The 16,168-nt window shown below is 34.4% G+C and overlaps 3 protein-coding genes across 13 annotated transcripts in view; 1 reads left to right on the forward strand and 2 right to left on the reverse strand.

The window, feature by feature from the left end:
- The window catches only part of SLC38A6 (solute carrier family 38 member 6), a 75,025-nt gene extending 74,660 nt beyond the window's left edge, over positions 1 to 365 (reverse strand). For 5 of the 8 annotated variants that reach the window (XM_073242294.1, XM_073242290.1, XM_073242291.1 and 2 more), the window contains exon 1: positions 169 to 302. In XM_073242294.1, the coding sequence (XP_073098395.1) occupies positions 169 to 273 (105 nt within the window). In that variant the 5' untranslated portion in view covers positions 274 to 302. Of the gene's footprint in view, positions 1 to 168 lie in introns of all 8 variants that reach the window. The other 3 variants (XM_073242292.1, XM_073242293.1, XM_073242295.1) reach the window with 3 other exon arrangements.
- A 12-nt stretch (positions 366 to 377) lies between these two features.
- Positions 378 to 8,049, forward strand: TRMT5 (tRNA methyltransferase 5). Of its 3 annotated transcripts, none has more exons than XM_017664311.3 (5): positions 378 to 517; positions 1,639 to 2,294; positions 4,168 to 4,292; positions 6,368 to 7,022; positions 7,373 to 8,049. In XM_017664311.3, the coding sequence occupies exons 1-5, from the start codon at positions 513 to 515 to the stop codon at positions 7,456 to 7,458; spliced, it is 1,527 nt and encodes a 508-aa protein (XP_017519800.1). In that variant the 5' UTR covers positions 378 to 512; the 3' UTR covers positions 7,459 to 8,049. The 3 variants fall into 3 exon arrangements, with proteins under 3 accessions (XP_017519800.1, XP_017519799.1, XP_017519798.1); XM_017664310.3 differs by having other exon boundaries at positions 438 to 578; XM_017664309.3 differs by having other exon boundaries at positions 480 to 711.
- Positions 8,050 to 12,958: 4,909 nt separating this feature from the next.
- Positions 12,959 to 16,168, reverse strand: part of MNAT1 (MNAT1 component of CDK activating kinase) — a 243,732-nt gene continuing 240,522 nt past the window's right edge. For both annotated transcript variants that reach the window (XM_037006816.2, XM_073242296.1), the window contains one exon: positions 12,959 to 13,405. In XM_037006816.2, the coding sequence (XP_036862711.1) occupies positions 13,282 to 13,405 (124 nt within the window). In that variant the 3' untranslated portion in view covers positions 12,959 to 13,281. The remainder of the gene's footprint in view (positions 13,406 to 16,168) is intronic.

The raw sequence follows: 16,168 nt of genomic DNA on the forward strand, positions 1-16,168 counted from the left end.
ATCTCAGCTGAACCTCAGCTGCTGCCTTTGCCCTCTCACCCCTCACGAGTCAGACTTGAGCTTCTCCCTCCTCCCGGTGCCGTCCCCCTCCTTCTGCCGGTCTCAAGAGCCGTCCCTGCAGGGAAGCCGCGAGCCGTCAGAGCCTGGCCACCGGCGGAGCGCACTTACGTTGCCTAGCAACGGGCTCAACTCTCCCGCCTCCGCCTCCTCGGACTGCTGGGCAGAGACGTACCAGCCCGGCTCAACACTGATGATCCCACAAGGAACCTCCATGCCGCCAGCTGGCCGACTACCAGGCTCATCTGCAGTCTACTACCCCTGCCGTGCCGCCGTTAGTCGAGCCAGAGGCGGAGCTGTGGGCCCGGCCCTGCCGGGATCCCGTACTTCCCCAGGGCGGGGAAGACAGGAGGGAATCGACGTGATCTATTGACGCTCGCCACTCGGTGGCGAATGATGATGACGTCAGGGCCAGCCCCTTCCACCAGCGACCCATTGCCGAGCTGCCCCTGAGCATGAGGTGAGGGGTCTGGTCTTGAACCCGCTGCTGAAGGACGTCGGGAACTGGGATGGTGACGCTGGTGAGGTGGCGCCGCGGTGCCCTTGATAGTTGGAAGGGTCTGAGAGTCCGGTGGCCGTACTCGTTCGACCCGGGCTCGGAAACATTGCGAAGTCACCCGCCGCCCGGGTGCTGAGCTTGCGTCCGAGTATTGGGTAATGACGAATCTGTTTAATCTTTTCAAAAGCTTTCTGATAGAGCCTTTAACCACTTTTCACATGTGGGAAACGGAAACTCAGATTAAATAATTTACCCAAGATCACAACAGCTGCAAACTGCTAGACTCTATTTGAACCCTGACGGGAAGTTTGATAATTGTTTTTCAGGGTTCCAGGGCAGGGCCCTTTCATCTTACTGTTGCTTCTTTGGTATTCTAGAAGGCAAAGTGAGTGGTTACTCTTAATAGGGTGTGCATATAATATTCAGCAAAGGCCTGGTTCTCAAGTTATAGGCAGGATTTATGGCAGTAAAGCACTGACAAACAGTGTAAGCACTGTGTTAAGAATACAGGCATTGACGTCTGTCCGACCTGGGTTTTAATCCTTGGGCAGCCACCTACCAGCTACAAGGTTTGGGGTGAATTAACCTGCTTAGAAGCTTTCATTTACCCATTTACAAAATGAGGTTGCTATCCTGCACATATCCCAAGACATCAATGTGTGTAAAGTATTTATTAAAGCATCTGACACAATAAGCACCTATAAGAATATCCTTTACCAGTAGCTATTGGTAAAGTCATAATGACTATTTAGAGATGCTTCTTTAACTCAAAACCTTGCCTTCGGGTACCAAATGTATTCTGTAGAAAATTGTGGGTTGGAGTGGTTCATTGACTATAGGGAGGCTGATGGATCGATCACCAAGCCCTCCTACTGACATCAGGTGGGTTGAAGGGGAAAATTTATTATTTGCTCCTAATAAGAGTCATCATATCCTGGAAAGCATAGCATACCTCTCACCACTAAAAGTTTTAATTATCAGCATTTAGCAGGTTAGATAAAATGAAACCTACTCACAACCTACTGTGACCATGTAAGTTTGTAGCTTTATGATACATTTTTTAAATGAATACTTCTTTTAAGGATCTTTCGGAGGCCATTTGGATTCTCAAGAAGACTTCTCAAAGTGGAAAGCTGTAGAATAACTGAATCAGAATCGTTGATCCCACTTGCTTGGACATCACTGATACAGAAGCTTAGCAGAGCACCTATTATTTTCTTGTTGGATCAAAGAAAAAGATTCTCAACCATGCCTGAAATAGAAACAAATCAGAGAGACTCTGAATTGTTTTCACCACCCTCTAATGTGCGAGGAATGACAAAACTTGATAGGACAGCTTTTAAGAAGAAAGTTACCATCCCAGTACTTAAAGTAAGGAAAGAAATAGTCAGTAAATTGATGCGATCCCTTAAAAGGGCAGCACTGCAGCGCCCAGGCATAAAACGTGTGATTGAAGATCCAGAAGATGAAGGAAGTAGATTAATTATGTTGGATCCCTATAAAATGATTAGTGATGATTCCTTTGAAAAAGCAGAACTTAGTATTTTAAAGCAGCTTAATGTCAATTCACATATAGCTGAATATAATTTGGAACTAACTTATGAAAACTTTAAGTCAGAAGAAATCTTGAGAGCTGTGCTTCCTGAAGGTCAAGATGTGACTTCAGGGTTTAGCAGAGTTGGACATATTGCCCACCTGAACCTTCGAGATCATCAACTACCTTTCAAGCATTTAATTGGTAGGTGTGACTTAGTAATATTTGTATGCTAGTGAGTTCTAATTTTAGTTTTTAAAATGTCAAATTACAGAAGCAGATGCTTTATCATTTTAAGCTGGATCTTGAGCTACACACTCTCAAGAGCCATTTTGGAATACTCTTCCCAGAGTCATAGCAAGCCCTAAATATCAGGTCAAGCTTTTGTGTACCCAGTTTTTAAGCATAAATTAAACTTGAGTCACTCAATTTGACAAAATTCTTTGGCAACTTGTCATTTTGGTACATAGGACTTAATAGACCTTCAGAACTGTGCTGAATGGTAGGTTTCGGGAGTTTGAGTGTTTTAGTCAAAAGTGCAAGACACTATTAACTCTTGCTTTCATTTAATTTATTGATTCAATTAACTGACCGTCTTCTATATACCAGTCACCATTGTTTTTTAGTGCTCCTAGACTTGTAGAAATAATGCTTGTGTGTGTTATACCTCTGTAGCCCCAAGTTTGAGCCTGGGTCTTTTATTATTTGGATAAAAGAGAAGTAGAAGACTAATCAAAATTGTATTTAATAATAATAAATATAAATATTTGATATAAATATTTGATGTCCATGCATTCTCCAGATAGTTTTTATTAAGTAATTATCAGAACTTCTGGGATTTATTTCCAGCTTTAAAATGTAGTGTGTAGTATTTTGCATGGGTAGTAGTTCATAAATATGCTGTTATACATTTCATTTTTATTGATGAAAAGGGTTGATAATGCATAGTGGTAACATAAATACTTAAATATGACTGGGTGCAAATGTTAAGTCTTGGCTTTGCTACAAGTCATTGTCTATCCTAACTCAAACATTACTTTTGGCATTCCTATTTTATAAGCTCCTTTTCATAAAGGGGCACTCACAGATAAAAAGTGGGACATTTTCTTACACTGATTATTTTAAAGCTCTTACTAGACCTTCAGAGTAGTTTATTATTATTTATTATTACTATTCTTACTTCATTCCACATTTCAAACTAACTTGTGTACCTTTAAAATTGTATTCTGATACCTGAAGCAGAACAGGATAACAGCAATGATTGGCTGCAACTTATTGATACTATCATATTCAAAATCAGGTATCTAATTATCTGAGAAAAATTTTCGTTGTATTTCAGCATAATTGTATTATAAGACTTTTCACTAACTTACACAAGGTTATCTTTCCTTATGCAATGCAATAGCTTACAGATTCTTACAAATTTTTTAAGTGCTGACCAAAAAAATAGACTTTGGTTAAATGGCATCAACATACCATTTCTGGTGTATTTTATTATCTGTAGCTTATTTCTGCTCTAGCAAATTATTTGACAAAAAGAACAACTTATGTAAATGAGCATTTTATTTAGATAAATACTCTAAAGTCTGTTTCTCTTATTTGAAAATATTATTTTACTGGTATATATTTCTGAAGTAGAAGCATCTGTTTCAAGTGCACAGTAAAACACACATTTGGTTTAAGGCCAATAGGGACACACAGGCATTTTCTGAAACCATTTGTTGCCACATCTTTTATATCTCTTCTTTCTATCCTTTACCAATGCCCTTTTGCTTATTGTTGTATTGGTACATTTAAGATGATTTATTTTAAAAAACATGGAAAAATGCTAGGTTGACCCAAATTCCTCAAGAATTTTTTCTTTTAAAATTATCCAATTTTTTGTGTGTTTGTTTTGAAGGCTATCAGACATTAACTTTAGTAAATGGGTGAATTCTTAGAGTTGTATGCTACTTTACATAAACTAGATACAGTTTTTGTCTATAAACCAAAAGAAAACATAGTTCATTTCCATTTCAGATTTGCAATGTTAACTGCAACCAATAAGCAATGTTTATTCTGAATTCTCTTCTTTTAGGCCAAGTTATGATTGACAAAAATCCAGGAATCACCTCAGCAGTAAATAAAACCAGTAATATTGATAGCACATTCCGAAATTTCCAAATGGAAGTGCTATCTGGTGAGGAGAACATGACGACCAAGGTATGGAGTATTTTGTGGTCTCCTAGTACAGTGCAGATCAAGATAAATGTTTAGGTCAGAATAGATGACAAAGATCAAAAATATTTATAGTAATGCAGTATTGATGAGTATGTAAGAATGTGAGCATTTACATATCATAGGTGCAAGTACAGATTTGACACATTCATAAAGAATATATGGTAATATATTGCAATTTTGAATAGGTAAACTGTTTGACCTATCATTCCATTTATAGGAGGTTACCCCGAAGATATAACTGGACAGAATTGTAATGATTTATGTACTAGGCTCTTCATCATCATTTTTATAACAAATAAATAAGAAAATCTAAATATTCATCAGTAGAGAATTGATTAAATTCTAGTATAACAAATGATATAATCATTAGATATTTAGTTCCATACTTACTAAAATAATTGCTCTTTGACAGATTAGGTGATAAAATCATTATACAACAATATATATAGCATAATTCCATTTTAACTAAATATGTAAATATGTACATACAGAATAGTAACAGTGGGCACTTTTTTTATGGTTTTACTGGTGATTTTTGTTATTTATACTTTTTATATTATCACTTGGTATGACTCTTAAAGATAACAGGTAGCATCATTCTTTTCATAGAGAAGATCTGAAAGTTCTGAGAAACTTCTCTAATTTTATAAATGCCTTGTGATTGATTTTCTAAGTCAGTAAGTTTGTTATTAGGACATATATTTTATTTCATATTTATACCATATATTTTACATGTATTGTATATTTCTTTGTATACAATTTCTTTGTATATTATGGTATAATTTTTTTGCTCCAAACAGAATCACGTTTAATTTTAACTTTAGGAGTTCATGCAACATTAAAGTACTGTGTGTGTATTACAAGTTAAAATTTGTTTTTGAAAGTGAATTGGGCGGAGTTATGTTGGCTATGGGAGTGAGGTATCAAAGACAGCATGAGTAAATCCAGAAAGGTACTTAGAAGCTACATTTTTTATATTAGAATTGTGCTTTACATGAAGCTTAAATGGGGAAGTAGAAAGGAGATTTCAGGAAAGCACCCCAAGACATATTTAAACCTTCCAGGTTATATATAGAGAAAGACTTTAAGTTGGCAGAATCATGAAGAAACATTTCCAACTCTGGAACCTTAGTAATACAGCTAATGCATCTGATGTGGTCAGGAGAAAAATATGCACAAATTTGGAATTAAGATCCATGAAGGCAGAATATAGAAGATACATATCTCTGTCAGATTTATAGAACTTAGGAACTTTCTGGGCTTTGATTCTTCATCTATTAAATAAGGGGCTTAAGTTGATGGCAAGGTCATATTCCATGACTATAATTTTAGTTTTTTTCTCTTATGTTTATGATAGTCCCAAAAGAAGTGGTACAAAGTTTTTTTTTTGTCTAGTTTTGTTCAAGACTTAGTTTCACTGTATATATTTAGTTTACTTATGAAAAAACTCAAATTTGGGCAAGGAGAAAGTAGGGGAATAATCTGTTCTAAACTGGCTCTAATTTATGTACATGAAACTTGCAAAGTCCAGGTAACTTCTAAAAACATATTGAAATACCTCAAATTCAATGACACATCTGTCATGCCTCCCTCTTACAAACTGAAAACTAAGGAGGGAAGCTTGTTTGCTGTGTGGAAGTGCTCTCTGCAGCTTAGCTATCCAGCATGAAGATATGTACAGAGTATTGTTTCAAATTACAGTTTTCTTCATCTCCATCAGGTGATATAACAAGAGTATAATTAAGACAGGCAATTGGCCTATCTGAAATATCTCTCATATGACTTAGGAGCCACTTTATAGCCCTTTAGGATGAGGTGGAGAGCCATTTGACTTTGAAGAAATGACTTTTTTCCTGAAAAAGTCTAATGCAAGATATTAACTGGCTTCAAGTATAGCATAAACACCAAATTCTAATTTAAATGTCTTTAAATGCACTGTTACTTGCTCTTAATAGTAGTAAAATTAAATGTGTGTATGTGCGTAGGTGCACACATCCAATATCAGCAACTGGAATTTAAGACTTAAGCAGATTAAGCAAAATTATACTTTTTTTCAGGTTCGAGAAAACAGCTATACATACGAATTTGATTTTTCAAAAGTGTATTGGAATCCTCGTCTCTCTACAGAACACAGTCGTATCACAGAACTTCTCAAGCCTGGAGATGTCCTATTTGATGTTTTTGCTGGGGTTGGGCCCTTTGCCATTCCAGTAGCAAAGAAAAACTGCACTGTATTTGCCAATGATCTCAATCCTGAATCCCATAAATGGCTATCACACAACTGTAAATTAAACAAAGTGGACCAAAAGGTGAAAGTCTTTAACTTGGATGGAAAAGACTTCCTCCAAGGACCAGTCAGAGAAGAACTCATGCAGCAGCTGGGACCACTGTCACAAGAAAAAAAGCATTCAGTGCACATTGTTATGAACTTGCCAGCAAAGGCCGTTGAGTTTCTCAGTGCATTAAAATCACTTTTAGATGGGCCGCCATGCAGCAATGAGTTCCTTCCCATAGTGCACTGCTACAGCTTTTCCAAAGATGCTAATCCTGCTAAGGATGTTCAGCAAAGAGCTGGAGCTGTGTTAGGCATTTCCTTGGAGGCATGCAGTTCAGTTCACCTAGTAAGAAATGTGGCCCCTAACAAAGAAATGTTATGCATCACCTTTCAGATTCCTGCTGCTATACTCTACAAGAACCAGACCCTAAATCTAGGTGAGCAATTTCCAGGAAATTAAATGTAAACTATAATACCTTTCATTTAGCTTTCTTGGGCTACATATATATATATATACACACTTTGTATTATTAATTTTGGTTAAAGGTCAAGCTAATTCTTTACGTATTTCATTTGAAGACCCCTTGCCACTGAACTGTGACTAGTTTTTCCCAATTTTAGTATGACACAGTGTTCAGTCTAGAACACCATTTCATTAAAGTACCCAGGAATGTTACTATTTCATGTATAAGTAGATAAAATCTTTAAAATGCTTATATTATTTGCTTTTTCAAAGTATTTTCAAATGTTAACTATCTTACCTAATATGTTTTTCTGTTTGTTACAGAGAATAATGAGGCTCCACCTCTTAAACGCCAGAAGATGGGTAAAGCCTTCTCAGAGGAAAAAACACAAATTTATTCAGTTACTTGACTGGAAATGTTTTCTCCATCTCCCACTATACCTTTATGTAATGAAAAATAATTTGTATAACTTCATAAAATTTTAACATTGTTTAATTTTGAACACTTGCTGTCTTATTTTGTCCTTGCTGTTTTATAAATTGAGTATTATCAAATTAAAATTTAAGTAAGTCTATTAAATATGTCTTCATCTAAATTATTATAATTCCTCAATCTAAGTTATATCTAATTTTTATTATATAAATGTTTAAACATTGTCTTTTATGTCTTGGGAAAATAGTTTTTGAAGTAGAATAAATACATGCTACCTAGGAAAACACTAATATCACTGCAAATGTCCTTTGTTGAATCATATAGCTAAGTTTTATATAAGTATGCTATCCTTTACTACCCCTGTAATATCACTATAAAATAAAAAATGATATTATTTAGATAAAGGGATATAGGCAGACTATGTCCATCAGGCCAGATATGACCTGGGAATGATTCTTACATTTATAAATAGTTGAAAAAAAATCCAAAGAATAACATTTTGTGACAGGAAAATTACATGAAATTTGAATTTCAGTGTCTAAATAAAGTTTTATTGGAACATACCATGCTCATTTGTTCACATATTTTTCATGGCTGCTTTCATAGTATAACAACTGAGCAGTTAGTTGCCACACAGAGATTATGTGATTCTTACCACTTCATACTGCTGCTCAGCACACTATATATGTGCTTTTAGCACAGTGGAGTATGAATTATTTTGATATTAGAAGACAAAACATCTATACATGAGATAAGATACAATATACATTTGACATTACCAAAAGCACCCATCACAGTATTTCCAACTTACAGGCAAGCAACTATCAGAAAAATTAGAAATTTAAATTTGGAAATATCTCATCATAGCAGAATTTCCTCACAAAAATTGAAAATGAGGCTAACAACCAAAGTTAAGACTCCAAGTGACTCTTTTGTAAGCCAAGCAAGAAAAGCTATTTGGGATGGTGAGTTGTGTTTGAATGCAGCAACCAAAGAACTGTGTTCAGATAAAGTAAACTTGTTTAAGACTATTTGCGTTTTGGCAAGAACAATTGTTCAAAGAGTTGAGGACACTTGGAGTCTAACATCAGTAGCCAATTAAAAGGTAACGAGTCTAAGTGGTTCTTTGACTCTTGACAAGTTGATAGATGTTACTAATCTCCTCAGTTCTTGTTTATTTGAGGCATCAGTGCTGAGTTTGAAGTTACTGAAAACCTAGTTTCAGAATACTCTGCATCAAACAGCTATGTGTGGATATTTTCAAGGAAAGTTGAGAAAACACTAATTCTGTACAACTTGAAGTAGAATCTGCTAAGATGTCTTATAGCTGATGGTGGTAAAAATATGTGTGAGGTAGAAAAAGACCTAGTTGGATAAACTTACAAAGCTTGTGAAAATTTTAAGTGTTTAAAACCTATAGTTATTCACTGTATTATTCACCAGCAAGTACCTTGCAGAAATTTCTTGAATCTATTGTGTTACTGAACCAGCAGTGTCAATGGTAAACTTCATTTGTTTTCATGGACTTTAGCCATCTTCAAGTCCCTGTTAGAAATTGAAGCTGAATTTCTTGACTTGCTTGAACTAAGTTTGATTGCAATATTTTAAGTTCAAGGTCAAGACTGAATTTTTTCTTAAGAAGAATCACTCTTAAACACTATTTTAGATCAATGAATGACTATAAGTTAGCTTTTGCTAGAAACTCGATAGTATTTCTTAAAGATTTCAACTTAAAAGGCAAGCATAACTTTAATGTGAAACATAATGTGGTAGTCATCCAACAACTGACATTTGAATCACAATATACTGTGTTATACATTTCTCATGCTGTCAAAAATTAAAATGAAACGATTTCCATTCTCACACAAATTAGTGGTTGAAAGATTTTCTGAATACAGCATTTGTGGGACTTGGTGCAAATACAAAGGAAATTTATATATTTCAAAATCCATTTAACTGCAATTGAACTTCCATCTTATCTTCAACAGGCAGTGGTTAATGTGCTACCAGAATGACATGCTAAAGGGCAAATATCAAGGGGAAAATTTAACAAGTTTTACAAATGACTTCCAAGTGATGAATACTCAAAATCATATGTTCCTGGATGAATACCAATATTAAGCACTATCTGTGTGAAAAAGACATTTTTAAAGATGAAATGTACAAAATTCATTACAGGTAATCATTAACAGGTGATATTTACAATTGATTTGATAAACACTTAGAACCCCAATAAGGGAAATGCTATTCACCAAAAAATACATTATAAAAAATGTATTCAATTATATTTTGAATTTTGTTAATTTAAAAAACTATGCCAATTTATCTCCTTTTATGTAAGTACCTATGTGGTGTCCTCAATATTGCCTCTTAGCCCACAAAGCCAAAAATATTTGCTCTCTGGCCCTACAGAAAAAGTCTGAGGTGCCCTGATCTACAAACACAAATGCCTTCAGAAGCCAGGCATAAATAGATGAAAGCAGTAATGGTAAAAAGTGTAGGGAAGTAATAATGAACTGGAGCCTTCATTCCTTACCTAAGGCATTTAAAATTGTTTTGAAACTTAACCCAACCTACGCAAAACCTTGGGACTAGTTCACCTAGGAATTGCTGGTTTGGGACCTACAGTTTTCTCCCTCCTTTCCTCTCCAAGTGAGCATGTAGGTCAGGGGTTTGGCAAACTTTCTGTGAAGGGTCAGAGTATTTTAGGCTTTATAAGCCATAAGGTCTCTCACTTCTCAACTCTGCTGTAGTGGCCCCAAAGCAACAATAGATAATACGTAAACTTTATGGACACTTCCAAAAACTTTATGGACACTAAAATTTGAATTTGTATGCTTTTACATTTAAAAAAGTATGTTATTCTTTCAGCTTTTTTTCAAATCCAAAAGAAATATAAAGACACCAATCTTAACTAATGGAACATACAAAAATAGTCAGCAGCTGGTTTTGGCCAGGGCTCCATAGTTTGCTTTCTGATCTAGGTTAAGAGAATTAATTTGCAAGTAGGAGTAAGAAATTTTTTCCTAGTACACTGATGTTCTAGGTCGTGAATATTAAGTGTGGGCACAAATGATGTTCTTACTCATACATATAAAGTGGTAAGATTCTTTCATCTATTTAATCACCCTAGATAAAATATGCAGTATATAAATGTTAATATTTTGACCCTTCCCCTTTGTCCCTCAGAGTGAATAAGTGAAATGTATGATCATTTCATTATTTCAATCTTGGCCCACCATAAACTTTTTTATGTAAAGTGTAACAGAACTCTTGGTGAATCCACCAGAAAATGACAGCTGGAAAGCTCATTAGATACAATTTTTAAATTTTGTTACTAATTTTGTAACAAGTCTTCTGCCACCTTAATTGTATTCTGAAAACAATTATTGGACTACTTGTTCATGGGCTAAAGATAACTTCTAAGAGAAGCTTAGATCAAATATTTTGAATAAAATTAAGGAATACTAAAGTAATGCATCCCAACTACAATGTAAATGTGTTTAATACCATTAATCTGTTTAAAAGGGAGTATAGTTAATATTTATATAGTACATAAAGGATTTCTCACTTCTCTCAAAGATATCAACAAGGTTATTTAGTTGATGTCATTTGTATCCCATAAAAGAACTAGATGCATGATCTGTAAATTTCCCAGAAGTCTTAGAAAGTTTGACTGCTGTACACAGCTGTTGTTTGTTCAGTTGACAGTTTGACAGTCATCTCTAGAGCATAGACTCTGGAGTTTGACCACTTGAGTTCAAACCCAAACTCTGCTTCATTTCAGTTGTATTAAACTTTTGGTAAGTTACTTAACCTCTTTGCCTCAGTTTCTCATCTGTTAAAATGAAGAAAATAATACTAGCACTGTTGTAGGGATTAGATAACATACAAAGAATGAAGTACAGTGCGTGGCACATAGGTAATGTCCAGTTGTTGTTACCTATTATTTTTGTGCTAATGTATAAAATGTTAAAAGACAATTCACATAGTTGTAGTCTTGTACAGACACCTTTTGTCTCTGAGAGAGGAAATCATTAGGAAGATAAGGGATAACTTCATCAATTCAGAGTATTTTTGTTACTTGGTGAATTGTCATTAGGCTGTCTGTACTCATTCCTTTTGCTCTAGTAACAACAATCAGTTAACAACCTCTGAATTGTCTATTGAACTAAGTATGGCAATAGTTAGGGCAAAATATTTACAAACATGTAAAGTTTTAGAATTTATTTGCCAAATCAGGTTCAAGCAATTTCCACAATAAGGTATGATCAAAAGAAGTTTTAAAAGCTTTTGAAATGTTCTATTAATTAGTTTATTCCATTTAAATACATTATATATCCAAGGTACTGAGAACAAGTAATAGTGTTTCATTTTTAAAGACTGGATACCTTACTTTGACAGCTAAGTACAACAAAGCCTAGACATTAAGTCCAATATTCCACTAATCTTTGAACTGGTCTGTAGATTATACGTAAAACATTAATTCTTAATGAGAAATACTAATAGATCTGAGAAACAGGATGGAGCCTGGTAGAGTATAGGTAGAACTGGACTTAGATTTAAAAACCCTGTGTTTTAATTCTGGCTTTTATTAACTTGTACATATGATCTCAGCCTATCCATTATTCAGTGCCTTAGTTTCCTCAATCAAAGATGGCTAGAAGTACTGTAAAGATGAAAATGTACTCCTGAAATTAATACCTGCCTAGTCAAATAAGGTAGAATTGTTAACATATGGATATTCCACCTTAATACAATCATGGACCTTGTTTCACATAACTTTCCACCCATAAAATTAACCTCTGTTGTAATGGAGATTTGATAGGAAATCCCTTAATTTCCTTGAGAAACTATGTCCCATACCCAGTGGTCTATAATATAGACTCCAAGGTTAAGATGCCCCATCCTATCCACACCCAAACTCTTTAAGCAAAATCCTGGATATAAGAAAAAGCCTTTGAAGTTCTAGCATAAACTACAACAGAATCTACAATTTATTCAGAGAAACTTCATTTAAATGTATCCATTCCAGTCTCCACAGTTTCATCATAAAATAAGCTCACATTTGAGGTGAAAGGTGCCATTTAAGTATTAAATTTTATTAACTGATTTCTTTGAATTTGTCATTAAAGCAGGATAATACACTGCTCTGTTATATCCTAAGTGTGGCTCACAACTGGGAACTGTAACACCTTGATGAAAGTTTGTCTCTCTTTCCACTGTTAAAATTAGCCACTGAGTCCTTAAAATTGAAAGAGTGACATTAGCACAGCTCTGATTTTACCTGCCACAATCTGCTGGTAGAAGGAAACATACCCACTTGTCTGGACTAGTCTTAAGAAGACATTAGGAAAATAAGGAAAATTTTATGAGAAGAAATAATAGACTTGGATATTAACACTAAATGTCATATTCAAAATCGCATTTTAAAATGTGCTCAAGTAAAACACTGTAATAAGAGAAAAACCACAATATTTAATATAAAGTCTAGCTTTATTTTTTAAAAAATTTTACAAGTCTGTCAACTTCAAGCATACATAGGTGAATTACTCATATCTTCCATCAGATGAGGCTTAAAGTTTCAATCCCTCTCAGAAAAAATATAAGTAAAAAATAAATTTTTCACGAATACTTTTCCACTATATTACTCAGGTTAGTTTTGAAATTTTCTCTTTATAGATACTTTAACACAGCTGCTAGTTAAGTAGTCCTGTTGTTGTGCAGCTGCACATGGCTATAATTTTACAAGTCTGCTTTACTTGTGCTAGTTCCCTGGTTCGGCTCCAAGGTCCAAATCTTATAAAGGAGAATGACAGAAAAGCCCACTGAATGCATCCTGTAGTGCTCGGTGACAAGCAAGAGAAGAAGTATAGCCTCCAGCAAGGTCCTGTGGAGAGGCAGCTCTGACATGATTTAAATACCTAAAACAAAACAAAAAGTATTGCACTCACATAGAAAGCATATATAAATTGGTAACATTTTAAAAAGCAATAAAGTAAAACTGATTCAAATTTTAAAGAGGAATTCTGAGATTGAAAGTTAAGCTTTTAAATGCGTTATTACCTTTCAGAAGGAAACATACCAACTGTACATAGAATGCCTAAATTAGTTTACATGATAAATTATAAAACAAATTACATTAAGACCTAAAAACAGCTCTGAAGGTTTCAAAAATAAAATGCTATAAAAAATGTTTACTGTTCCCTATTTTCAGAACTTCCTTGTTTTACTGGCTGTTGTTTGGGTACCTAACTGCTGCTCTCCTTCTTGGCATAGTCTTAATAAATACACAGAATCATACTACTATTATATTACTAATATTTTACATAAAATTGAATCTTTTATATAAATATGTTCTGACACAAATACCTAAACAAATGGAGGAGGGAAGAGAACATACTAATTATTTCAAAATTTCTTCAGTATTACAAAAATATACTGTCTCCTTTCTTACAGGGAAGGAAACTAAAAAATTACACGTCCAAGAAATCTTTGAGACTGAGCTGGAGTTCAAAAGAATGTTCTAATTAGTAAATGATCTCAAAACAGTGTAATAGACACTGTTTTCTTAAATCAACCCATATTATTTAGCAATTAAAACTTTCTACCTCGATAAAGGTAGACAATGGGCCTAAACAATGGGACAATCGTAGACAAAGAAGGATAACTTGTTAGCATGATCACCAGCACTGTTAGAAAACAAATATTTTCAGCTTTGCTTTCATGCCTAGTTTAAGAAACCACATTGTTTCTTCAGGCCTCAGGAAGTAAAAGAGCTTCACCCATCTTAGAATTACGGGTATGGCAAATGAATAAATCAGGTACCAGAACATTTTAATAACTTGGAAACTTTTCTACTCATTCATTCAAACTTCCTGTGTGTCAAAGTCTTGATGCATGAGCAACTTGTATTTCTAACATAATAACAAGTCTGTTTTTCATTTGTATCCATGTTTAATAAGCTTTTGTGATTAAAAAATATATGGCAATGTAAGAGGCCAAATAGAAAAAGTGGTCAAAGTAAGGAGTAAGGCACAGCATAAGCTCCTGGAGTTGGCTATAACTTATTCACTCTGTCACAAATCAAGGTGCTAACTCGATTCTTTGCTTCTTTGCCAAGGGTGAAAGGGTGAAGTAGAAGGGGAAAGGAAATTAGTATTTATTAGGCAACAATCTCCAAACTTTTTTGATAATATATTTATAGCAGTAAAAAATATTCAAGCATGCATCTCCCAAGTTTTATACTTATTTATAAATTATAGAGTATTAAGTTAATATATAATACATAATTATATACATACTATACTAATATAGTAAGAACATTGTAAAACACATTGAATAGAAATATTTAAAGGATGAGATAAAACCATTTAAATAAACATTTTAATACTGTCTCCCTACATCTCATCTTACATGCCCTGGTGGATACATCCCACTTTGGAGACTATTACTAAGCAGTCATTGTCAAACTTGTGATAAGACCTTAGGTCCCACAGATTTAAAGAGAGATTAACCAAATGTACTGCATGGTCATAAAAGGTATCTGTTTATTACCTCCCAGGACACAATAAGATGACTACTGTTATGACTCTGATGCATGAGAAATGACATAAGCGCTAAATCACCTCAGGAAGTCTACATATCAAACTGGAACAGCATAAAATAAATTTCACTGGGAGTGCAATGACCATCACGCAAATAATGAATGATATTTTTACAGGTATCTTGGAAATGAAATGTTCCATTCCTGATACAAGTTTCCAGCTAATTTTTATCCATACACCAGACAGTTTTCACCCTTTTCCTTTCCTTAGACCCTCAAAAGAAAAGCACAGTCTAGCTCCAATGACTGTTTACTCATGGCAAAATTCAAGTATCACAGAATAATGTCTGTCAACCTTAAGAAGTCAACTATCATAAATGAGAATCGGTTTTCATTGCTGTAATACAAACCACTGTGCAACTAGCTGTTTTAAATTCATCACATCTTGGTACAACTTGCTTCTGGGAAAGTTGAGTCATACCATCTCTGGTTTGGCAATTCAAGCATAAACTTGCAGTGTACATGCAGCTTTTTATATGTTATCCTGAGAAACCCAAAACAGCTGCACTGCTGGCAGGGAAACACAGGACCACCAGTAAAAGATCCAAAACAGTTGCATCTTTTAATTTATGATTGCACTGTTTCCATAAAGAGTATATAAAACAGTTCAACTTTTTATAGGTAAAATGTAATAAACAGTCATACTCATTGATGCCATAAATGTGTAAAAAAATGTTTATTTAAAATGATTAATTAGTGTTTGAAAATAGTATTTCTTGAACACAGTCATAACCCAAAGCAATGAGCAAATATTTTTAAATTTTAGTTATTAATGCTAAATTGTAGATTCTCACTGCCAAAATAAAGTCAATTAAAATTTCTTTGCATAGCACTGAAGAAAATACCTTTCCCTTCAAGCAATCATTTACATTAAACGTGCCTGTGAGTATGGTTCTTTAAAGACCTGCTTATTTACACTGCTGTTTTTGATCTCTAGGGCTGCACAAAACAGTTACTGTTAAATGTTTCAATCTATTTCCTCACTGCAACCTACAGTTATTCCAATTTTAAAATATAAAACAGTTCCTTCTTGTTTTTCAATTGTGAGCTTTTATTTTCTAGGTATTTTGACCTAATGTTC

This window comes from Manis javanica, chromosome 8 (genome assembly GCF_040802235.1).
Source record: "Manis javanica isolate MJ-LG chromosome 8, MJ_LKY, whole genome shotgun sequence".
NCBI classification, from domain to species: domain Eukaryota; kingdom Metazoa; phylum Chordata; class Mammalia; order Pholidota; family Manidae; genus Manis; species Manis javanica.

Coding starts and splice junctions, on each gene's coding strand:
- TRMT5 (XM_017664311.3), top strand. Junction 4,293..6,367: donor AGGAGAACATGACGACCAAG/GTATGGAGTATT, acceptor ACTTTTTTTCAG/GTTCGAGAAAACAGCTATAC. Junction 7,023..7,372: donor GAACCAGACCCTAAATCTAG/GTGAGCAATTTC, acceptor TGTTTGTTACAG/AGAATAATGAGGCTCCACCT.